General features: G+C 45.0%; 2 protein-coding genes across 6 annotated transcripts in view; both read left to right on the forward strand.

Annotated features, from left to right (window-relative positions):
- LOC144104326 (uncharacterized) overlaps positions 1 to 12,042 on the forward strand; it is a 24,908-nt gene extending 12,866 nt beyond the window's left edge. The window contains exons 4-9 of one of the 3 annotated variants that reach the window (XM_077637256.1): positions 4,494 to 4,562; positions 4,677 to 4,754; positions 7,221 to 7,352; positions 9,254 to 9,396; positions 10,082 to 10,166; positions 11,814 to 12,040. In XM_077637256.1, the coding sequence (XP_077493382.1) occupies positions 4,494 to 4,562; positions 4,677 to 4,754; positions 7,221 to 7,352; positions 9,254 to 9,396; positions 10,082 to 10,166; positions 11,814 to 11,906 (600 nt within the window). In that variant the 3' untranslated portion in view covers positions 11,907 to 12,040. Of the gene's footprint in view, positions 1 to 4,493; positions 4,563 to 4,676; positions 4,755 to 7,220; positions 7,353 to 9,253; positions 9,397 to 10,081; positions 10,167 to 11,813 lie in introns of all 3 variants that reach the window. The other 2 variants (XM_077637258.1, XM_077637257.1) reach the window with 2 other exon arrangements.
- An 8,318-nt stretch (positions 12,043 to 20,360) lies between these two features.
- On the forward strand, positions 20,361 to 24,954 carry LOC144104327 (uncharacterized). Of its 3 annotated transcripts, none has more exons than XM_077637259.1 (3): positions 20,361 to 20,471; positions 23,567 to 23,780; positions 24,808 to 24,954. In XM_077637259.1, exons 1-3 carry the CDS (start codon positions 20,446 to 20,448, stop codon positions 24,937 to 24,939), a joined length of 372 nt encoding a protein of 123 aa, XP_077493385.1. In that variant the 5' UTR covers positions 20,361 to 20,445; the 3' UTR covers positions 24,940 to 24,954. The 3 variants fall into 3 exon arrangements, 2 of the variants coding, with proteins under 2 accessions (XP_077493385.1, XP_077493386.1); XM_077637260.1 differs by having other exon boundaries at positions 20,386 to 20,471; positions 23,731 to 23,780; XR_013308501.1 differs by lacking the exon at positions 20,361 to 20,471 and adding an exon at positions 20,517 to 20,538 and having other exon boundaries at positions 24,808 to 24,945.
- Positions 24,955 to 25,296: the final 342 nt, after the last annotated feature.

Raw genomic sequence — 25,296 nt, forward strand, 5'->3', positions numbered from 1 at the left:
AAGTATGCGCATATCTCCGAGCGTAAGTGACGTGGAATAACGAGCAGCCACTTGCGACCTTCGGAGTTGTAGTTACGGCGATAAAGTAGGGTGTCACGGATCGCAAAATGGGCAGCTTGGCGGCGGAGCGCACGTGACGGTGAAGCAGCCGTCGGGTTGGCGAGAAAGTCGAGAAGGGAAGCGATCCAGGGATCCATGCGTTGCGCTGAAGGCATGTCGCTGAGGCGAAGCAAGGGCAGAGAAGCGTCGGAGGTGGAAAGGCTGGCGATCTCGGCTGGAAGGGGGCATCGTGACAGTGCATCGGCGTCTTGATGCTTGCGGCCGGTGCGATACACGACGCGGATATCATATTCTTGCAAGCGAAGGGCCCACCTAGCGAGGCGGCCGGAGGGGTCTTTCAGGTTGCAAAGCCAACAGAGCGCATGGTGGTCGGTCACAACGTCAAAAGGGCGCCCATAAATGTACGGTCGAAACTTCGCGAGGGCCCATACAATCGCCAAACATTCTTTTTCAGTTACGGAGTAGTTGCATTCTGCTGGTGTGAGTGTGCGGCTAGCATAAGCAACGACGTATTCGTCAAAGCCAGGTTTTCGTTGGGCGAGGACAGCGCCGAGGCCAACACCGCTGGCGTCCGTGTGAACTTCGGTAGGAGCGGCCGAGTCGAAATGGCGCAGAATGGGCGGCGCCGTGAGGAGACGGCGCAAGGTGGTGTATGCGTCGTCGCACGCTGGAGACCACAGTGATAAATCCGCACTTCCAGACAGCAGTTGAGTCAAAGGCGCAGCAATGGACGCAAAGTTGCGAATAAACCGGCGGAAATATGAGCACAAATCCAGGAAGCTGCGCAGGTCTTTGATGGAGGTAGGTTTGGGAAAGTCAACCACAGCACGAAGTTTCGCTGGGTCGGGACTGACGCCCTGCTTAGAGACAACATGACCTAAGATGGTTAATTGACGAGCGGCAAAACGGCATTTTTTTAAGTTCAGCTGCAGGCCGGCGTCAGAGAGGCAGGTCAAGACGTGCTTCAAACGGGAGAGGTGGGTGTCAAAGTCCGGGGAAAAGACCACAATGTCGTCGAGGTAGCAAAGGCATGTCTTCCACTTAAGTCCGCGCAAAATGGTGTCCATCATCCTCTCAAAAGTCGCGGGGGCGTTACAAAGCCCGAAGGGCATCACCGTAAATTCATACAAGCCATCCGGTGTCACAAAGGCGGTTTTGGGGCGATCGGCTTCTTTCATAGGAACTTGCCAGTACCCGGAACGCAAATCAAGAGATGAAAAGAGTTCGGCCCCTTGCAAAAAGTCCAGAGCGTCGTCTATGCGCGGGAGGGGATAGACATCTTTGTGCGTAATCTTATTAAGGCGGCGGTAATCTACACAGAAGCGTATGGAGCCATCCTTCTTTTTGACGAGCACCACAGGCGACGCCCATGGGCTGCTTGAGGGCTGAATGACGCCGTTCTGGAGCATCTTGTCGACTTGGTCTTCAATAACTTGGCGCTCGGCGACAGACACACGATAGGGACGTTGTCGCAGCGGTGCGTGGTCACCTGTGTCGATGGCATGGGTGACAGTGGAAGTTTGGCCCAAGGAACTTTGATGTGAGTCAAATGATGAGCGAAACTGATTAAGTGAGAAGCTGTGCCCTTTGCGGCGCTGGAAGGTTGTCGTCGATGGAGCGAAGGAATGCTTCGGTTGAGGAGGGATCGGGCGCAGCAGTAGGTGGGCTGAGTGCGGCTATGGAGAGGCGCGTCGTCCGTCTCTTCGCGGATGAGCAGAGACGCGAATGGTTGTACCGTGCCGAGACATTCACCTAGGCGCAAGACGTTGGGGAACGAGAATGGGTTAGACACGAACAGTACGGAGAGGCCAGCGGATATAGTCAGTACAGCGTATGGCAGAGGCAGACACTTGCGGTGCAGAAAGATAGGGGACGGAGTGAAGAGGACAGTGTCGTCGCGAAGAGGGCCGCAAGAGAGGGGTACGAGGACTGAAGAGCAGGGAGGCAGGTCAATGTCTTCGGCAACTAGGGCCTTAACACAGGCACCAGGAGGGGCAGTGTCCAAGACAGCTTCGGGCAGGTGAGAGAACTCGACTTCAGCTCGAGCACAATCGATGATAGCAGCATGGCGCGATAGGAAATTCCAGCCCAGGATAACAGCATGAGAACAGCAGGGCAGTACGACGAATTCGACGGCATAAATGGTCCCCTGGATTACAACGCGAGCGGTACACGCTGCTGACGGCTGGATGTTCTGAGCGCTGGCGGTGCGCAGTGAGAGTCCAGCAATTGGCGTCCTTACTTTTCTTAAAGAACTACACAGCTTTGCGTCCATGACGGAAACGGCAGCACCAGTGTCGACAAGCGCCATGACAGAAACGCCGTCGACGGAAATTTCAATGAGGTTAGCGGCTGACGGATGAGGCCTTTCGAAGTTCGTTGTGGACGCAGTTCTCGCCTCAGGAACTGCGGCGCCTAGTTTTCCTCCTGGTTAGCGGTGGGGCGACGTCGCATAGGCGAAATAGACCGGCGTCGTGGAGAAGAGGGCCGGCGGCTGGAGAGGGTAGAACGGTCCGGCGAGGAAGTACGGCTTTGCGGCGGCGCAGCTGGTGCAGAGTACTGACTCGGTGGGGGCCAGTACCCAGGAGCTTGGGGAGGAATGTCCGCGTCCGGGAGACGACGGCGGCAATGCCGAGCTACATGACCTGGGAGACCACAAAAGAAGCAAATCGGCCGATTGTCCGTTGTGCGCCAGGAATCGCTGACCCTTGGAGTAGGTCGTCGGTAAGCCACTGGCCCTCGCAAATGCGCCGGAGGCGCACTATAGATTGGCGGCTGCGGTCTTGCTACGACATCGGCATATGTCACTGGAGCCGCGACAGAAGGCGGTCTCGCGACGGCTTCGGCATATGTGAGCGGAGCCGCCACAGGTTGTGGTCTGGCGACAACGTCAGCGTATGTCAGCGGAACCGTGACAGGTGGTGACGGATGAGCCGGTGGAAGAGCCTGAGCAACTTGCTCTTGAATTGTATGTCGGAGCGCTGGAGTCAGATATGATGGTCGGTCGTGAGCGCTCGGCAGAAAGGAAAGTTGACGTGCCACTTCTTCCCGCACGAAGTCTTTAATCTGCTGTAGCAGCGAGGGGTCAGGAGCAGGCGTGAGCCCAGCGAGCGACTCAACCTGCTGTGGCCGCTGGCGTGTCAGAATCCGCTGCTTGCGCAACTGCTCAAAGCTTTGACACAGCGTGACGACTTCAGCAACGGTACGCAAGTCGCGCGCTAGAAGCATCTGAAAAGCGTCGTCATCGATGCCTTTCAAGATGTGTTGGATCTTGTCGGCTTCCGACATACGAGCGTTGACCCGCTTGCACAAGTCGACGACATCTTCAATGTAGCTAGTGAAGCTTTCACTAGCCTGCTGAGATCGTTCACGCAATCGCTGTTCGGCTCGGAGTTGCCTGACAGCCGGTCGACCAAATACGTCTGCAAATTTAGTCTTAAAAATGGACCAGGTTTGAATATCTGCCTCATGGTTGCGATACCAGAGGTTAGCCACACCGGCGAGATAAAAGATGACGTTGTTTAGCTTCGTCACATCGTCCCATTTGTTGTATACGCTCACCCGCTCGTACGATGTGAGCCAATCTTCCACATCGTTCTCGTCAGTCCCGCTGAAAATGGTCGGGTCCCGTTGACGAAGAGAGCCGGCACAGATGACAGCCTGGCCCACTTGTACGGCCTGGTGTTGGACGTCCTCAGGCATCGTGCGCGCCGGGAGAGCACGACTACGGAGCTCCAGGGCCGATGTTTTTACCCAGCACCTCCACCAAATGTAACGGGGGGTTTGTTACGAGGTACTGGGGCGACGGGAACGGCAACGGCAGCAGTCTGGGATCAGATCGGCAAAAGACACACAAGCGTAGCGCTGGCAAAAACTCTCGAGAACACTGTCACCTCGTCTTCGTCTTTCCAAATCATCAGACGCATCTTCTTCTTTAGCCTTAGAATCTATATATATATATATATATATATATATATATATATATATATATATATATATATATATATATATATATATATATATATATATATATATATATATATATATATATATATATATATATATATATATATATATATACACACATTGTAGCTATTGGCTGCTTTAAGGGGTAATCATGGATCTAACGTCCTGACCTGGGCGCAGTAGTCAGCTTATGGCTTCGGTGACACAGTGGATTGGCCATAGAATATCAAAGTCAGGTGTGTTCGAAACCTGCGAGGATGAAAGTAATGAAATTTGTTTTTGCGCGCGTAAACTTCGCAAAGCTTGGGCCAACAAAAAAGTGGAGATAAGACGCCAAGTCGCCCTGCTTTCTGAGCTGCTGAAAAATAACATATATCCCATTAAGCATCAGATATATATATGAGAGTGCTCAGTCTGTTGAAACCACGTCATTGAGTGACTTAGGTCGATGACACTTACTTTTCCAGGCCCACATTCTTTCGGAGCATCAGGATAAATTAGAAGACCTCGCAAAACTGCAGCAAGGAATGAAGCAGGTAATGGAATTTCAACGCACATTTCAGGCACTAATTTAACCTCGATTTCGAACCAAGGCTTGAGATGTAAACTACACAGAAGCATGCAAATTCACAGGAGTTTTTTTTTTCCAGGAACATGCCAACAGTGGCACTTATCAGGATTCTTACAAGAGGTTATATCCGGATTTAAAATGTAGTGACTTCCCACAGGTGGGTACCTAAAGCAAATATTGCAACAAAAAAAGCCATAAAACACGCAACTGGCATTTTTGGTCCATGTTTGACAGCTGCAGTTCTAAATGAGAGCCTGCCCCGCCTGTATACAAGCAGCGGTGACGAGGCCACAGCGCCTCGTGCCAACCTGCCGCCAATATATGGGACACTCGTAGCATCAAAACGCCTTCAGACTCCTTGAAACGGCACTATCGTAAGCATCTTGTAACGACTCAGTGGCCCAAAAACCAGATCGCCTGCGCCGGAGCAGACTCCGTACTTATGAAATATTTGCTAGCAGCGATGTGGAACATCAGTCGCTTTGCCGAAGTGCAATAGATGCAGCGGATACGGTAAGCTCTGCTCTGAGAATAGGAGGTAGACGGGAGGCAAGTGCCAGAAAGGTGAAGCGACTCCAACAGAGGACGAACACTAACGGTACGATGCAGAAATCACGCTGCAAGAAGATGCTCAAGCCCAGAACTCTTCTCAAATCATAAAGCACTATTTGTAAGCCTCCCATAGATGACCACAGTCGTCACTCACTCGTGCATCACTCCATCATGCCAAGAAAATGAAAACAAAATTCAAAAGCACGCCGTGCAGAGTTGACACCGATCATACTCATAGCCATGAGAGTCGTCACTTTAAAAGTTTTATTTTTACTCGAGGAGTTCTTTGCTTTAAAGTAGCTGCTGGAAATTTGTTTCATAAGTTCAATAAATTGCTCTGTCTGGCACTGAGGCTGAAGCAAACTAACGTAGTGAAGTTGACAAATGAAAGGCAATAGCCCAACTGAGTAAAATGTCAAGTCTGAAGAGACAAATGTTATAGTAAGGGAGAGGCCACACTCAAATTGTTTTTGTGTTTACAATCCTGGCCGCGCTCGATTCAGCATATTACCGATCGGCTTGGGACGGTATCTTTCCTCGCTGTTCCTGACAAATTTTTCGCTACCTCCTTTATGCGCGTTCTTCGACGTATCCACTTATTACGCGTCATATTGGTGTCTACTGTTTCCTCTGCTGCCTGAGACACTCATCTGCATTCCCGATGCAGTCTGGAAGGTTCTCTTCATTTCTGCCTAACCAGGCAGATCTTGCTAGCCTGTGATCAGCTAAGGAATGAGCTGTCCGTGTTCACCCTGGCACAAGATAACCCTTACGTGTACTGCTGGGTAGCAGTATATTTTTCTCTGACACTCCTCGCTTCTTTTCTGTGCCCTCGCTACTGTTGTTAATTTATTCTCAATCGAAAAAAAAACTCCTCCTACAATTGCGATACCGATACTGAGGAGAAGTCGTTTCAATGCGAGACCATTACTTGGCTCGTTGTGCGAAAATCCCGCCCTAGCCAGGAAGCCGTAGCAGGCACGCTTGGTAGAAACGCGTCGAAGAGACACCGCGCGCAAGTGACGTCATCACCATCAATGCTACTCTTCCCCCTCTGAGAAGGACAATTCGACTTCCGCGATGAATGGAAACAGGTTAGGGGGCGTCCCAAAAATACCCCCCACTCGGACAACAAAGCAGACCAGGCTGAAAATGAAATCGGCTGGGCACCTTCGCCTCATGCACAGGGCGAGAAGCCACTTTCGCGCCTGACTTGATGTGGTAGATGCAAATGGGGGCGTGTCGCCTCCGCGAGACACGCCAGGAAATACGGTTCACCATGCGTAAACGCGGCTAGAGATTACACAAAAGGGAAGTCCTCGCAACCGCCGTCAGTTGCCCTTCAGCTTTCGGAAGTCAGGTTGAGCGCTATCGAGTCTTCATCGTTCAAGTTGAATCGCACTCGCCCACATCATCGGGCAGATAAGAAAGCATGGCTTGAGGGAGCAGTTCCCTGCCGATAAGTACGAGACCGTCGCAATGCAACGTAACAACATCCTCCCTCTAGTCCCCGACAAAAACTTGCAGGCACATTGAGCGACAAGCAGTGTTCTCGCATTTACACATCATAAGAATTGCTTAAAGGCCCCCATAAATATTTACTCTTCATAAAATCATTGGAATCGATCAGCAAGGGAGTAGGCTAAGTACGTGGATAGATTTCTTACCGGAGTACGGCGACTGTGAAACCCCGACGCGCTATGTGTCAAGATGAAGTGTTTCTGAATTTTTGAAACATCTTATTTAAAACAGCGCCATATTACGCCCATGAGTCTGCTAAGGCTTTATGACGATACTAGCTTCAGCTAGGCTTTTGCTCTTGGAGCTCAAAATACCTGTGCAGCACTCATGACCGCCCTTTAACTTTCGCCAAAGAAACAGCTGCTATAAGATCTCTGTGAGAAATTTCAGGTATGTTCGCGAGTGTGTGTTTGTTTTGGAAGTTATTCGCATTTCGAAATTTTTCGCTTGCATTTGTGTGGCAGTCGGTGCTTCATTATCTTCATCTCTTCCAGCGTGTCAGGTTATTAGAAGTGCTTTTCTCTTCTGATTTCGTATTTTGTTAATACAGGAGCAGGAAACCAACATTCATCCCTCACACGGTGGCGCAGTCTCTAATGAAACCCAGGAGGAGAATAAAGTCAACGGAGGTTTACAAACGTGTAAATACTGCTGTATGGAATGGAGTACCGTTGAGTTGCGGGTAAGGCCGATTCAATTCCTATTTCGCAATAGAAGTGAACCTGTGCAAAGAATCTTTCTCGGTAAAGGAACGCCGCACAGGCGCTTAATTTGCCACAATTTAAAGCGACACTCCTGTCTATAAATCCTTATGCTAAAAGACAGTTAGCAGCTTTAATGTGATAGTGTACTGATCTCACGCACTGATAATTAACGAGAGTTGAGAATGACTTCTTAAGTTCTCATTTACTAGCGAACTTCAAGACAAAGCAACCACGAAGAACAAGGCCGGACACAACCAGATTTCGACTAAATTTTTCTGGACGTTAGAGGGACATATTTGATTTATTATCTGGGCTAGTGTTTTCAACATCTGTGTTATATGAAATATGGATCGCAGAAGAAAAAATGAATGAGATTGCTAAGAACCTGAACGTGAACTTGCAGTATATAGTGCTAGGTCCTAGAATTATTAAAATATTGTGAATCATTTGTACAGCATGATCGTTGCGAAAGAAGTCATGTTAGTGAATAGAATGCACAACAGTCTACATTTAGAGCTGCGGCTCTTACGTACTGGTTTGGACAGCCCGAAATGACGTGGCTCTGATCAAGTCAACCACGGCTCCGCGCAGTGATGCGGACAAGAACGAAGAACGAGGCTTCTCTTTCTATGCACTTTCGCTGGCGTTTCTATTGTTACGGGTTATGGTCTAGTATCTGTCTGGTTCTGTAGAGAGTTACTTGTAGCGGCTCAGTCATTTTTGTTTAGGTGTCCAACCGAGTCCACGAATGCTGCGCAAAAGTACCTTCATATTTATTTATCACGTAGCAGAACATGTTAAGAACAACAGCGTTCAAATAAAGGCTTGCTACATTCTTCATTCCGTGTTTCAGCCAGTGGCGCGTTGTGAAGAAAAACGCATTACAAAAACATATCAAAAGTATCTTTAAAGCCATCTGAGATTGTTCTCACAGGAAAGCAAATTTCTAGACAGAATGTTGTCACGTGTTATTAGCGGCACCGCCCTTAATATAGTGCTTATGCGTCTTGTTCCTTGAGCTTTATTAAAAATTTACTAATCTTCTTTCTGGCGCATGATTTGCGGCCTCTAACGACCTTCACTGCCTTTGGTTACGACGTAAAAATTTACCTAAAGCGCAGAGCATTTTTTTTTTACCGTGCAAAAGGTTAAATTGACGAATTTTCAGATAGTTCTCGTCTAACCATCAAAGACCACACACTGGTTATGCCAGCCGATAGCTGCCATTCTAGTTCAGCCTCTAGCTTGAAGAACACCGGTTATCGCATGATGATTTACAGTACCGAAAATCACTGGCTAATAGGGAGATCAAAAAGGCGACTAAGCATTTGTAGAATGGTTAAGCGATGTTCGCACAGCAAGAAAAACGATAGTAACGCACGTAATTGTCTCCCGAGGCAAACCTTCAGCGCTGGCACAGCTGCTCAGGTTACCTATGAAGACACGAGCTAAGTAAAGGAGATTGCCTGCGTTGACATTTCGTTTTACTTTTCCCGCTGTTCACCATTTGCTAGAATTAGATAACAATTCTTGCATCTTTATATGAAGTAACCACTACAGGACGACCACTGCAGTCGGTCGGTGGAGCTACTTAGGGCATTAATCCAAAGACTTGTACATTCTAACTAATGAGCTACTTCTTAACACCTCAATAAGCTCATGTAAAATACCTTCATTATGTTATTAGTAGGAATGTCGGCTTAGCTTATAAATAATAATGATGATTACATTCATTAACTAAAACAGCTTAGTCACCGGAAGTTCGAGGTATGGCATAGTAAGTATTTTGCGAAAATTTTCACTACATAAATAATTCAGCTTAACCAAAATTAAGCAAACGATTTAAACGCGTATTTCAAGTGATTTTTCGATAAAACAGGACCACGTCGTGAGCTGTTCCAAGCGAGTCCAGAATTGCCAAGAGCGCAAGGAACAAGTTACCTGGGGCAGTTATGCTGAGCATCACAAAACCAGCACAGAGGAGGAAGCCCGCAAAAAAGAGGGGCAATTTAGCTCACAAAGGTAAGGGCATGGTCTTGCCGTACTCATTGTGAAGAAGCTTTGTCTATCTAGTAAACAATACGTTATATAGTAGGCTTTGAACGAAATAAATTCGCAGAAAGTTTCCACAATTATAAATAACTTTACATTGAATTGGGCACTTGAGAGAGAGTATAGAGCAGTAAGCCTTCATGAAAGTGTGGTAGTGACTTCGTGAAATACACAGGGTTCGTGCTGAAGAAATGGAAGTTAGATGTCGTTTAATGATTTCATTGGTTCGTAATAGCGCATTTCGCGTATATTGGTGCGTTGCTGCTATGTTGCTCTCAACTTGCGCGTAATATTTGAGAAATATTAAGGTTACGCTACCAAATAAGCACTTTATGATATGGGAAAATATTACCTTTCGTGGTGCTGAGATATTTTAAGTAACCAAAAGCAAAGTTCTAGCATATCGCCTGATCTTCCCTACTAGTAGAAAAGATTGATTCCTTGAAGTACTGGAAAATGCAAGAAATGAGAAACTGTGCACGCACCTAACGTAGTAAATGTAGAGACTTCGTGTAAACAAAACACCGCGTGCATTGTAATCTTGAATCGGCACTATCAATGCTTCTATGGAGTTGACCACTTGTTAAAACACCGTAAGTATTCTCGGGAGCACTCAGCCACAAAACTTTAATCTGGCTTTTATATTATTTGTTAGCTCTAGCACCCCTGCTATTGAGGAAGAGCTCGAAAGACGGAAAGGCATAGAAAAGGAAGTTGAGATGCTTAAAGAAACCATAAAGGTGAGCTATGTTTTTTCTCTTCACTATGTGCATAGCCGCGAGCTGCGCTTACGTAAAAAGCGAATACTTGAAAACTGAAGACCATAAAACGAAATATTTTCGTTCCTGGCCGAAAATATCAGTATGCCAGGTGCTTTTGGGAAGGTGACCAGTAATTTCTGAAAATAGGTTCTTGACTCAAAGAGAAGCTTTTTGCGGAAAAAGGATACTAGTGTCGGGGGATGTCGTAAAACAGGCGATTCATCTTAACTAAAGTGTATAATTAAATTCTAATATTTTTAACTCTTACCGATAGGCACCTGATAGCAACTAGAGATTTAATAGCCGGCCGTTAGTAATAGTCGTGTAGTTTTTAAAATTAAAAAAGCGATTTCCCTCACCGCTACGCCTAGACAGAATTTTTGCTACATCGTGCCAAAATGCATGTGCATTCGAAGATCATGCAAGCAAAGCAACGCCTCCAGTGCACGTAACTAGTCGCAAGTTTCAAATTTTTTCGAGCCACAACACCGAGGGTAATCGTGTTTTCGAAATTCTAAAAACTGATACGGCTATAGCCAACGACCGGCTAGAAATGCCTAATTTTCACCAGGTGCCTGCCGGTTATAGTTACAAAGTTAACGCTTAGAATTTAGTTAATCACGTTAGTAGTTAATATTAATCGCCTCTTTTTTTACGTCCGCCTTCACTGGTTTTAATACGCCGCAGAAAGCTGCTCTTTACCTCAAGAAACGTGTTTTTAAAAATTAGTGATCCCCTTCCCTGAAACAACTCGTATATTTCCAACATCAGGCCACGCATACTGGTTCTTATTCACACAAGCCCGGTCGGCTATCGGCGCTCATTAGTCACTGTTTCAGTAGAGCTAACAACACCTACTGCATAGCATATGCGTTTGTAACTTACCGCTAGATCTATATTCGCGAAAAACTGTTGATTCCGAAAGCATACAGGTGGTTAGTAGGTGACAAAGGGTGGCCTGAAAAATTAGGTCCTCTTCTCAGTGGTACATTATTGCGGAATAAATTAAATTACTCCAATCTGTTGGATTTAATCGAACCGACTAATGCATGATTGCCTTATTTGAGCGCAACAATGGACTCCAGCGCATTTAACTGAAACTCTAGTTTTGTTGAACCTCGTGGAGTGTGAACTCTTTAAATATATTACTACAGTTCATGAAGACATGACCCCTGTTAAGGTCATTCTCTCCACAGAGCCGAAAAACTCTAAATTATCAAAGGTTTACGTGCAAGGTCGTTTTCTCATTGACGTGCGGTAATTAAAGTGCATGTATCTAATCTGTTTGGCAACTGCAAGATAGGTAGCATAGATGCCATTTTAATTGAAGCACGTTTTTTTCTCGTTTTTCATGCTTTTCTTTGAGGAATATATACAATATAGCACATGTTCTGCAGCACTGTAGCCAGTGCAAAGTATCAAAGTCTAGGTGGTGCAGCAGGTGACATCAGCGTGACAGTTTATATGAAGGCACGCAGAGATGTCGCTTTTTACCAGAGGTCATATTCTAAACACCCTCCACACAAATCGCCTCCCGTGTGCCAACAGTGGTCTATGGCGAGCATGAAAGCGAAGTGTATCGTTTTATATGGTTATTGAATTCTATGCTCCTTCGAACCCTTGCAGAACTTAGAAGACAAGATTGAAAGGCTGGAGACACCGCTGAAGAATATCGTTCGAGAACTTCTTGCTAAACAGAACAATGCTTATAAATTTTGACTCTTTGTTCTCAAAGGAGATTACTTGCCGCTGCAGGAAATACGAAACATGTAAAGCGCAACCATGGCTTATGTAAAATGCAAAAGCAGAGAGTAAAACATTTGTGTTCATGGCGAAAAAAAATGGTGTTTGGATTTCCTCGGTGTGCCTAACAGCTTCTTGCATCGGCAATGGGTGTAAGCAGTGACCGATATCCGATGAACAAGAAGTGGACGTTTACACCATTGTCGTCTATAATTACATATTTCCCAACCACCTCCAACCATGTCAATGCTTCAAAACGCTGTGAAGATACTCCTGCTACAAAGGCGTCATGCATATCTTTTTGAAAGAAAAGTAGATGACTGTATTCATGATAGATCAATAAAAACGGACCCATATGGCACAATCCTCCGAGGGAAAAATGATGAATGCCATCGCGCGATGTCCATGAGGTGGCGAGCGGCCAAAACGCAACTCTTTGTCGTCGGCCTAACAGAGCTATCTACTACGTTCGCCAGGTAACGTGCCGCTTGCGGCAAGCGGTCAACGTAGACCCACCAGACGTGCTCCTGCTTCTAAATTCAGCTGGTCTGGCTGACTGGTCTAGCCAGCCGGTGAGTATCTGCCGATGTAAGCGGTGCGCACCTATTGCGATCTGGAGCTTTAGAATGACGCCTGCATGTCTACGTACGCTAAACGCAAGCATTTATTTCATCGTAGCAAAAAACAAACCCAAAGATTATAGAAGGGTGAGTGGATAATAACAGCGTTCCTTTTGAAGCATAATGATGGCCGGGGCTACCATGCTCGGAATTTTTTCTTCCTATTGCTCTTACCAAATTGTAAAATTTAACCCTATTATCAATGAATTCGCCAGTTTTCTTTACATGGTACTTCTACTGAGTTGATTCTTTACCAGTTTTAGTCTTCGACTTAAAATCATGGACTGAGTTTAATCTAGGAATTTTTCAATCGATTGTTTAAAACGTTGACCGCATTCACATTGCCCTTTGTTAAACACCAAATTTTCTTGTATAATCGCTTTACCGGCATTTACATATAATCGGATGCTGCCAAATTTTAGTAAAACATATACCATTAGTTTGCAAGAATTGACCACAAAATGCATATGTGTCATTTTAGGACGCTGCCTCTTGATTTTCACAGATCAACCGCTTCGCTATTGCCTTTTCGATTTTTACAAAGGTCATTGCTTTTTTTCGTTCAGTTATTCCAGTCCTTACGTTGTCCTTTTCTACCATGTCGTTTAGAGGTCTTTTTTCTGCGCCCTGTTTTGCAGCAATACTGACTACTTTGTTGTTCAGCCGTTTTCCACCACTGCAAGGCTGCATTCTTTCTCTAGAGAAATTTAAATACCACACTTACCCTTCCTGCTACCATTCAAGTTCCTCAGATGGCCCTTCTGTAATATTGTATTCTGAGCTACCGCTGCTTCAAGCGATGCTCAAAGTCGCACTTTGCTGACTCATTTGCCTCTAATTTAAATCTAACCGCGATTGAACAATGACTTAAGGCAAAAAACCGCATTCAAAAAATTAGAACTTGGCAGTATTATTCTTTTCGAAATACGTCTCAGTACTCAGCACCAATTGTACCCTGATAACGTTCTATGCTTCCTTATCGCTGCATCTCTACACCTTTTCTTCGTAGTAGTCTCTGGCTTCATTTGCCCATACCCTGTGATTTTTATTCTGCCAGCCTAGGTATCTCATGGCCCTGAACTGTAAGCATCTGATCTGGGGAATCTTTAGATATCACCTAACCTGACTTAATGGGGCTAAAAGTAAGGACGTCTAGTTCATATCCACAAGCATTAATGAGAGGTTGTAAACCTTCGTGGCAACCCGCCATTGCTGGGCACGGTACATCAAAAAAGTATCTTCAATACAGTTACCCGAAACGTTCAAATATTGCATTTTCGGGTAGAAATGCTAGCTACAGAGCCCAAATTCGTTCCTGATACAGATACTCGATACTGTATCGTTGATAGTTCGATCCATTGAAGCAATTGCCTGTGCGAATAAATCTCAAAATGTGATTACCTAAGTTGAAAAAATTTCTACGTTATTGATATAGCGCACTGTTTCGAAAGCGCTTAACATAACCCACTGCACGGATTTATGAAAGATCCGCTGCAGGCGCAGCAAGCTTCTTAAGAACTTACGGCATTGGCCTAAATCCACGGCTACGTTGAAACAATCCCATCCACAACAGCCTAAGAAAACGCTTTTTTTTTTGTCTAGCGTTCTTCAAACCTCTCTGTGAGCACTTGACAGCAGAAGAATAAAGCTAAAACTTTGCTGATGTTTTTCCTTTGTTATTGCAGCATTTAACGGTTTGCATATGTCTTTGCCCTGTGCTGCAAGTGCCGTATCTGTTGGCTTAGCAAAGTCAAATGGCTTTTTCCCCAGCAGTTAGTTGACAGACGTACCAAGGTGAAGATTCTACGATAGAAGCGACAAGAAAAAACAGCAAAAATAAAAAGAGCTGAAATTTTTCATCAGGCAGGACATACTTTCCTAATCTCTGTTACGTAGATGATGCTTTTGATTAACGGTACTTAGCAACTGCATTTGCTCAAACTACCGGTCAAAAAGAGCACAGAAAAACAAGCATGGTACAAGCGATGGTGATAAAACTTTATTGGATGCACTGTGGCGGGTTTTATAGGAGAGTCGCGGGTTCCACCGCTCCCTTGCCTGGGTGGTAGTCCTCATTCCGGGACAGCACTAACGGTAGACACTGCCCGCGCTCTTTGAACAAGAGCCCTCTGGGACTCCACGTCCAAGCAGTCGGGCAGGGTCGCCTCTCAGCCCTCTCTCGTTGGCTGATTTACTCTCTTTATTTCCATATTTTTTCTGGCAGGCCCACACCATGTGATATGCGTCTGCCCACATGTGTTTTAGAATCGCAGTGCTTAGAAACGACCCCGTTTGCAGCCTTCTGAGGTGTCGTTCCTCAGTTCTATCCAGGCCCTTGGCGGGCTCAGGGAACGTCTGCCTACTGGGGCGCAGATATGCCGTAATGTCCGCATATGTGGTAAGTGGTTTTGGCACAGGAGTCCCGACAGAGTCTGGGTGTTTAGTGGAACCCCGGGGAAGAGACGCTCGGGCGGCTGTGAGAGCGGCCTCGTTCCCTTCTATTCCCTGGTGCCCAGGCATCCATACCAATTGTTTTGTTCTCTGTATTGATCTATGTTGCGCGTTTGCTAAAATTTTGCTGGAAAGCGGAACTATTCTTCCCCTTATATAACTTCGACCGGCGTGTTGAGAATCGGGAATTCTGTGCGTCGCGTAGGCTGCCAGCACTATCGCCACTTCCTCGGCTAACGCAACTTTACTAGTTTTGACTGGAAGTCCATCCACCTGCTTTCTCCCATGTACGAAAGCGTCGGTGCAGATGACCTCTTGCGTAGGGCTCGCCATGTCTACACGATGCGTGTCATTGTTGCTGTTGGAATACTTCGCTATAGGTCTAGTTCCGCCTTCTCTCCTACCTTGATTGGGCTCGGGATTCACGTTTTTTTGGTATTGATTTAACTAGTAGTTTATTTCTCCAGTCCTTGGGAAGGACCCCTCTGTCTTCTTTCGTGGGCGGCAGCGCTATGTGCAGGTCCTCGAAGACTCGTCTACCAACTTTGGTCGTTGATAACTGCACTATTTGGCTTGGTGTGCGAGCTTCGAGTCGTTCTTCCAGCGTGTTATGCATTGCTAGGTGGAGAAGGCGTTTAGTGGACGTCTTGGAGGACAGTCCAAGCGCCTTCTTGATGGCCGCTCTGACTATTATGTCCAACCAAGGACAAAAAAGCCCTCTCTCCAGGAGTGGACACCGTGTTGTATTATAACGCGACAACGTTATGGCTCCTGTTTTGCCGAAAATCAGCCGTCGGCGTTGCGAGCGAAGAGCAGGTGGCCTTCCTGGCACCCAGGTCACGTGATCTTTTTACCTCGCTGCGACATGCCAACATTGTGAGGTGACAACTCTTGCACCTTATCGTAGACAGACATCTGACCGTGGCAGGTGTCAGTTAAACTATTGACTGGTCATTTAACCGCTGCAACACTGTGCTAGGAGGGGTACGAGGATTCCCCGCGATCCATATATGTAAAGTAGAGGGACTATTAGTGCGAAGTGGTACACGAAGAGGACCCCAGGCCGCTGAAAGTACCCATTCACACTATCGCGTCATATCCTTAAGACGAAGCTTGGGTCCCACGAAGTTTTTACGAAGGTGAGTTTTCTGGATGGACAAGGCGGAAGCATATAGCCACGTCTACTCCGCGATCGTAGTGTCATAGTAAAGAAACTCAAACTTCCGGAACGCCTCTTTACAACAATCGCTTGTTGTAACGCTTGCTTCTCTCAATGAAAACAGTGCATTTTATGCTGTCGATGCTGATTACAACAATAACCCAAGTGCGGAAGAGAGGGTGACCTTAATCGGGCTGACAAAGTAAAGACGTGTTCGCTCTGCACGTGAGAAAAAGGGCGAAAGTGGTTCATATCTGCCAGCAACCACCGCAACTTGAAATTGGGGTTTTGTTTCTATCACAACGGTGAGCCTGTCTATTCATTCCTTCCGTTAATGATTGTGCAGAAGGCCAAGATATATTTCGTCTATCTGCCAAATAATTAACGGAGAAAGAATGAAGACTGACGGCGCCAGTGGCAATGAAATCGTCTAGTCATTGCACTCCATCTCTCTTTTAACTCGATACCATTAAGACTTCCGTCCTGAGAAAATGCGGCGTTGTTGTCGTCGCTACCGAAGTCGTCGGAGTTGTGGGCGAAAAATAACCGAAGAAGCAATCTTGGTGGGCCACATAGGTCACGGGACCCTGTGGCGTCATCACCTCCCGCCCACTGCACCTTGTGGCGTCATCAACTGACCACCCTAACAGGTAGCAGTTAAATTACTGACACGGTAGCGAGAGGTTGCTCTAGAAGAGCAGCCTGGTCGCACAAGTCGCACCGGTGGCAGCAGCGGCCATCAGAGTGCACTGGTACGTCGCTTAACAGCTGTACCACTGCGCCATGAGTTGTATTCATCTCATTGGTGATGAAAACAAAACACCATAAAGAAGATATTCAGATATACACTGTTTAGCGGTTGTAGGCTCACGCTAACTGGTGAATCGTGTATTCGAATGTCTAACGCATCATTTGACAGTGAAACATGCAAAAATTAAAACATCTGTGGTTCTTTTAGGAGCCTGCTAATGTGTTCTACCCGCTGCACGTTGATCAGGCTGCAGTTGGGCCGTAGACGACACGCAGCTCACCCCTCTATAATCTTCGAAGTGCTTCACTTCGCCATTGGCACAAAGCGCTGCTGGTGGTGGACCTCTCAACTTCATCGGGAGCTTCCACAATGCCGGAAGGAGCCAACATCACATAACGCTCGCTTTGTGGGACTTAGTATTAATAGCAATCGTAATAAAAGAAATAAATACATTTGTATATATTTCCTCATCTTCACAAGGGATGCAGCCCTTCGTATTAGAAGATCGCGCAAAGGTCCAGCGCCGCGCACAGTGTCACCATTGATGAGTTCTCATGTTCTGTTCGCCATACACCAATCCACAAGATATAGACTCTGTGAAGACAAAATGTTCACATAGCAGCACGAATTGGACCGCAACGATTATAAAGTTTGATCTTTTTCAGCAAGTGTTTCACTTCACGAAACAAAAAAAAATCGGATGGAGTTATGATGTATAAATTTATAGGAACGGGTGAACGTGTAGGATTGAGAAAAATAGATGTAAAAGTTTTAATATTGAGTTCCTATTCCGGCTATCAATTTGTATAAATGCTGCACAAATATATTCACAAAGGGTTATCAGCGGTTACAGCTCGCAAATATAAAGATAACGCTCAAGACTGAAACATTTGCATGTTGTTAGGCTTAGACACTGCTACAAACGCTATTTTTTATTATTTTCGTTTTTAAGTTCTCAGAGTGTTTGGTTGACCATTTTGCAGATCTTTATCGTTTCGGTCCCTGCATAGTACAGTGGCTTTTTTCAAAGGGGCGTATTGCAAAAAAATATTCGTTACCTTTCCTCTTTAGGGTGATCATAATTTACGACGTGAGGGGAACTTTAGGCCTAAGAACCCTATGGCACAAGTTTCTTTTTTTTTGCCCAAGGGTAAGTCAAAGTCAGATTCAACAAGCATTTGACCCAAGATGCGAGAAAGTTTGTACCCACTCTACTATCGCTGGAAAATAAGGAAATACCACAGTATAAAGGTGAAAAGCTTTTGCAAGGCATAATCAACATCGCTGATTCAATACCAAAAGGCAGACAAATAGCTTTGAGGAAGCGTTGCTTTGAAAAACCAAACCTGTTGAAACAGACGCACTGCAACAATCGCCATTAAGCGCAATGCTATTGAGCGGAAGGAAAGCTGAATTTGAAATTGAAAACTCCCAGAAGCAGGATAATGTAGTTCTGAATAAAATTCTACCTTGAACCAATATGGAATGGATAGCAATGAAAATCCTACCATATTGTGCTTCTGCGGACGATACACAGAACTATAGTAAAATACAAGCAAGAAAGAATTAACCGCAATGCGCAATAGGAAAAAAATATGTGACTCTACAACCAATTTTAACGCCAGAAAAACACAGAACATTTACACATAAAATAAATCAAAATTCCACGGCTATATCTGATACAAAACAATGCTTTCTTCCGCACTTATCAGCCGCGGTAGTTCAGTGACTTTGGCTTTAGGTCGCGAGTTCGATCTCGGCCATGGCTGCCATATTTCGCTGGAAGTGACACACAGAACCATCCGTGTGTTGTGGCATATCAGCGCACAGTAAAGATCCCTAGGCGTTTCAATAAGTTCTACAGTGTCCACAATGGCGTCCCAATTAGCCTGTGTCTCGCTTCGGGACATTAATGCCCGCAAATTCAAAATTCTTCCCCGCTTAAAAATATGCTAGAGAAACTACTTCCTGAAAAATGTTCTCCAAAATATTTTGCATCAAATGACGGCCTACGAGGACCACTAGGGCAGACACCAGGTGTTTTAGGGAAGCCAGCCAAGCATTTTAAAACAAATTGTCTCAGGTAAGGAGAGCCCTTTTCGCGGTTTAGTAATACTGTGTTGGTGGACGCCAGACGGGAGGTAAATCAAGTAGTAATATTATACTGATAGGCGTCTGATTGCAATTAGAGATTTGTAGCCAGTCGTATCAGTTTTAGGCATGTCAAAAACGCGATCACCCTCGCCGTGTGGCTCAACATTTTTTGGCTGATTTTTCTCACCTTTCGGAAGCCCCTCGCCACAAAAGAGCGCACAGCGGTGTTCATCAAATCGCGTCACTTCACAGCGTATGTGCCAAGTGACATATTTGGTCACGCCCGCGCTTTGGTTCCCCGCGCTCCTCGCGACTTTGGAGCTTCTACACATTATTCACAGAGGAAATCAACATACTTCACTGAGAGCATCGTCACAATTTCTCGATGTCATTTGAAATAGCCTCTAAAACAACTTCCGGCTTCAAATATTGATGCACATAGATGATAAGGCCCTCCTCCACAGCTCAGCACTCTAAGACAAAGCCTTGTTCCTCCTCCTGAACTTCCTTCTTCTATCAGGTACCTGGCGTGTCCTACTGCAAAGTTTTTTTTTCTTTAAACATAAGAATGGTGCGTGCCCTATTCTATGAGCCTGCGAAGCTACAAAGTAACTTTAGGCCAAGGAGTGCAGTAAATTTATTTTTCTTTCCGGACACAAGCGTTCGTGGTCTTTTTTATCGACGTGCTTTAGTGTGGCATTAGATACTGCATATTTTAGACAGGTGAGCAGCAAATTCTTAAAGCACACTTATCTTTGCGGATAAGCAAGCAAGGTATATTCAGTGGAGTACCATTCATTTCAAGACATTTGTTCGTGTTTTAGAAGCTTTCGCAATAGGCACATCAGTATATTTACACAGCAGGGTTATTTAGAGATAACAGTGGGACGCTACTTCCTGCTGTCTATGTAGTTGGTCTCATGATGATGTAGTGGAACTGGATGTGACTGTCAGCTGGAAGTTGGTTACCTTTGTGTACAGTCAGCAGGAAATCCAAAGGTAAACTTGTTTCCGACGTGAGCAAAAAAATGTATTACTGATAATTGACAACGCTTATTCAACCGGACAGACAAGTGAGAAAGTTGACACTAAATAAAGTATGTGGTAATATACTGCATTACAGCGTGCTAGTTTCTGCAGAGTTATTTTAAAGTTAGCATAGCCTAGGAATTGCACCCACCCATATTATGATTTCATTTGTTTTAACTTACACGCGCGTACTCTAGGGCTGGGTAGCACTCAGGCTAGAACGATGCCCGCCCACGTTTGAGTCACCGCAATATCTCGCGCGGGCCGGAAAAGAGGCTGAGGGAAGGAGGAAAAATAAAAATATATTCGCGATAGCGACGCGATGCACACGGCACCAACTGGGCGGTCTTTCAGTGCAAACAAGATAAGCTTGGCATCGTACGTGTTCTGCTTGTGGCTCGGCAACTAAGAATGGAGTTTTCTCACCGCTCCGATGGGTTCGTGCCTTTTTTGTGGATCCCCTCTCGCTAGGAGGCAATATTTAGTCGCCTTGAGCCATTAATGGTCACTCGAGAATTTTGGAAGCTAAAAAGATTTGATTATTCGGCCTCTGCTCAAATCACTTCTGCCGAACTTGAGAACGCGTAACCCTTTGGTTCAGTTTTACCTTCCATCTAAACGCTCAGAATGCCAGTGGTTCAAAATAAGGGTGCATTCGCTTGCTTAGTAGTTCTTATTGACCATCAAAGCCAGTAAGAGGGAGGTTCTTGGCAGCAGACGAAGTCGCAGGAGTGGTGCAAAGCCAAGGAGTACATTTAGCATCTAACCGCTGCAAAACTAGGCCGTCCTAAAGTTTCATACTCTCTGTTAAGCCTTGCGCTGCATGCAAGCCCGACCGGTATATTCTTTTGACTTATTCGCACAGAAAGGCTCATTACGCGACTATATATTTACAACTGACTCAAATAAAAACGAGCGAAAGTAAGGGCAGTCCGCTTACTTTTATTATTGAGATTTTTTTTTGCCAATCAAAATTCTTTGCGAATAAGTGAGTTTCCGGTTGTGGCGCTAAGAACCACTTTAGAATATAACTTTCTCATGGTAGTCCCGCTTTTTCGTCGTTAGAAGCTTGTGCTATGCTATTTGCGAACCACGGCATTGGAAACGCAAAATGTTGAGGTTTAGGTTTATGTGGGTTTAACGTCCCCAAGCGACTCAGTCTATGAGGGAAGCCGTAGTGAAGGGCTCCGGAAATTTCGACCACCTGGGGTTCTTTAACGTGCACTGACATCGCACAGTACACGGGCCTCTAGAATTTTGCCTCCATCGAAGTTCGACCGCTGCGGCCGGGATCGAGCCTGCGTCTTTCGGGTCAGCAGCCGAGAACTATAACCACTTAGCCACTGCGGCGGCCAGGACACAAAATGTAATAGTCTAGTAGCTTTATATAAATTATCGACGTGTTGACCCCTTCGCCGTAGAGAGGGCGTGCGGTAGTAGTGTTAAGATCGATTGAAACCTTGCATAAAACAACTTTTAATAACCCAAAGGCGTGTTCAGAATTGATATCGTTATTATAATACCGGCGATATCTGCCACAGGTACCAGACACAGCTTTTGCCTCCAACAGCGCTACCGATGGAAACACCATTAGGGGCATAGTGGCACGCTGCCATTCTCAAAACATTCGCTGTTGAGCAATTATGATTGAAGCGGGTAAGAAATGATGAATCGTTTAGAGTGAGAAAGATTTTAAATAATTTTCATTATCAGATATTTTATCAGGCAAAAGTCACAAATATTATTAATTATACAGTGCTCAGCCCTATTCATAAACTGCAGCAGACCAACCAGAGGCATTTATCATCCGGTACGTGTAGTGCCACAATCCTTAACACATCCCTGTGCAAACAGTTGCTTCATCATGACTTTGTTCTCCTACTTAAAATATAAATTTCTCCCAGAACCTCCAGTTTCATACTGGATGTCGCCATCACTGGAAAAAAATCTGCAACTATATGCCTATTTCTTGGTACAGATTTCAGGCAGCAGACTGTTGCTTTCAAGATTGTGCAATTTTTGAATGACCACTGCAAGATCTAATGATTTTCCTGGAGCTAAATGTTTTTTTGCCGCAGGGAAAACTCAACCAGCGCTTTTAACGGGCGAAAACCTCCTTATTATTTTTTTTTGTTTGACTTAACCCCCCAAACTGACGCATGTGATTTGAGGCAGGCCGGAGTGGAGGGTTTAAAATCAATTTAGATTAATAAAATTTGTTTAATAGGCGTGGATATCGCAGTACACGCCGACATTTTTGTATTTTCCCCAATCAAAATTCAGCTGTCGTGGCCGGAAGCGAACTCTTGTCTATCGGATTAGCAGCTGACCGTCAAAAAACACTAAAACATCATATTATTTTCCAGCAGGATGAATAATACAATATTATAATTCATTTCCGCTGTTATGTTCACGTAACAAAACACGTTGTGGAGCCAGTTTCTGAAGCATAGTTTCTCGAAGTTCTTTATAGCGCTACAAAAAAACAAGGACACAGGAAGAAGTACACAGGACGGGACGCCCGTCCTGTGTATTTCTTCCTGTGTCCTTGTTTTTTTGTAGCGCTATAAACAACTGCGAGAAGCTATGTTCACGCTTCGCCTTTCCTACAGGAAAGGTGGTGGACACCAGGTGATTAAAGAAGGTATTGCGCGAACTCACGTGCCATGTGACACATGGCATGGGTTTTCCGAAGACGAAGTAGCATCATGAGCGCACGCTGCTTTTTTTTTAAGAGCGGCAAAAATAACGGTGACGCGTGCTCAGCGCTTACGAATGAAAAGACCTGGACATCAATCGAATAGTGCGCTTCTGTCAACAGTCGTGAACGAGGGTACGCATAGTGCGGTCCGCCGTGGGAAGCACGGCGTCGTCACTGGAGTTCACATGCAAAAAGTGCAGCACGCCTTAAAGAAACACTTGCCAAAGTTTCTTTGTACGCTGATTGAACTTGTTTCAGTTTTCGCACTAGTTAAAAAATATGTATCGCGAGGCAGTGGATGCGTGCTAAATGCCATTACGATCATCCTGCGAAACAATCCGCATGTTTCGGTGACTCTAATAAAAAAAAATCAAGAGTTGTATAAAAGTTTTTAATGTCGATGTCAGATGTGTTTAGCATTTTTCTAACTAGTGTAAATACGTTTCAGTGCATTAGGAGCATGATTTTTTTCCATGCCAGGTTATTGTACAATAAGGCACTTTCTATCACCGAACTATGCTGACATTATTACTCATGACTGCAATTATTTCCCCACTAAAGTTCATATCTGGTAACTGTTTTAAAGCGGCTGCAGGATAAAGGAAACGATTTATGAAGCCGACTGCATGAAGATACGCAAATTTGAATGATATTGAAAAGGGTACTACCATCGCTATCTATCACGACCAAATGCAATGTTTTTTAATGATTTTTTTATTACTTGGAGTGCGATTGTGAGTGATGTAGACGGGCCACAAGCATTAGATCGCTTCATTACAAATCAGCTCTGCAAACAAATATTACAAAGAAAATCTCTCTTTCTATTTTCAGCACGTACCTATTGCTTGAGGTGACGGATCGTGTTAAAGTCCCGTGCAAGACCATTCTATTGGAATCCTATCCTTTCGATCGCTGTGCGAGCTGCGACTGCCAGCCGGAGGAATTGTACAGACTTCTGTGTTTGGACATGGTCTGTGGACCTTGCTATTTTGCAGACACAACGCACATCTGTCGACGCTGCAGGACCAGAACAGAAATAAAGAAGGTGACGTACAGTTTAGTTTTCCTCTATAATGGCATGGTATACTGAGCCGAGTTTAACACCTCAACCATCTCGAAAATATTATCTCTCCGTGGTAGTATGAAGGCAATAAAACTTTCCAGCAAGCCCGCTTTTCGTTTTACACATGTTGTTTTGTTATGTGGAGGGCATTGTTATGAATTTGTTAAGAATAATAATACGCTTGATTTTTAAAAGGTCATCCTCAAAGACTTACTAGTACGTAGCTAGACGGCAGGGAGTAACTATATAACAGTTCTGCAAAGGAAACAAATATAACTTTTTATGGTATAAACAATTAACACTTTTTCAGAGGTCGCCTGCTCATTAGGTGTCACGTTAGGTAATGGGACACCTTGGCCACCCCAAGAAATTTTTGACTTCTTGACACTGAAATAAACCTTCGTACTGAATGCCCCCATGTGTGCACCATTATGCAGTAAGGGTGTAAGTGCAGTAAGTACATGCTGCACTGTGAAGTATGTGAATCATTATGGCATTCGAAAGCAAAAAGTACAGGCGCGAAACATGAAGCTACACATGAAGCATTCACTGCTACAGTTGGCTCTGCTGAATAAAGCAATATAAACCGGCAGGTTCTATAAGTCTCTCTGAATGGATTTCCGGCTGTGAATTTAATGTGGAGGTCTACTCTAGACGTCGTGATTCCATACGTTCCGCATTTATCGCGGAAATGTGCCACGTCCACTCTGCTTCGTAGAAAAACCTTCCTTTAGCGTTGATTACATTATGCTGCTTAAAGTATTGGACTAGTGAGGAACTCAGACCACATGAACGTGATCTGCCACCGTGAAAAATTCACTATACATCAATTTCATAGCCTAGCGATTGGCACACCGCGGTAAGTTAAATGATCAAAAGGAAAACGTAGTGATAAAAAAGCGCCTGATTTTGAGTCATTTTATTACATTATGCTCTTTCTAGGTGAGAAAATGATAAATTTCGATAATTACAAGCCTTTTAAATTGATGCCCCTTTTTTCCTTCTGTAGGTCACCAAACTGCAGCCTGTCAAGAACAAAGGCTTAGATGGCCTCCTCCTTTATTGCCCAGTTTGCGAGGTTCCGGACTCTCTCATCGCTATGAGGGTACGAAAATACCAGCGTATTGCCGGTTTTGTTTGAATTCATAAAAACGCCAGTCTATTTAAAACTTATAGCCAACGCGTGTTTTGCTGACCATCATCGTGTTTGCGGACAAGTTAAGCGTACTTCTTTTGCAAAGAAATTTTGAAACTTTGATGGGTGGGTTCTTTGCTCAGAGTAAAATATTCAGAACACGTTTGCAAGTTTAAGCACTAGAACCTAACATAAAGCGGGCTGGAGTAAAAAATAATTCGTGCAGTGCGGCTTAACTAAACAGCATGAAACCCACTCTTTAGCACGGTATCCGTTCTTAAGAGCATAGTCAACAACATTTACCTTAAACCGACACGTATAGCTCATGCAGGTGCCAATAGTTCTGTTCAAAGAGGAGCTCGC

This window comes from Amblyomma americanum, chromosome 9 (genome assembly GCF_052857255.1).
Source record: "Amblyomma americanum isolate KBUSLIRL-KWMA chromosome 9, ASM5285725v1, whole genome shotgun sequence".
Classification (NCBI taxonomy): domain Eukaryota; kingdom Metazoa; phylum Arthropoda; class Arachnida; order Ixodida; family Ixodidae; genus Amblyomma; species Amblyomma americanum.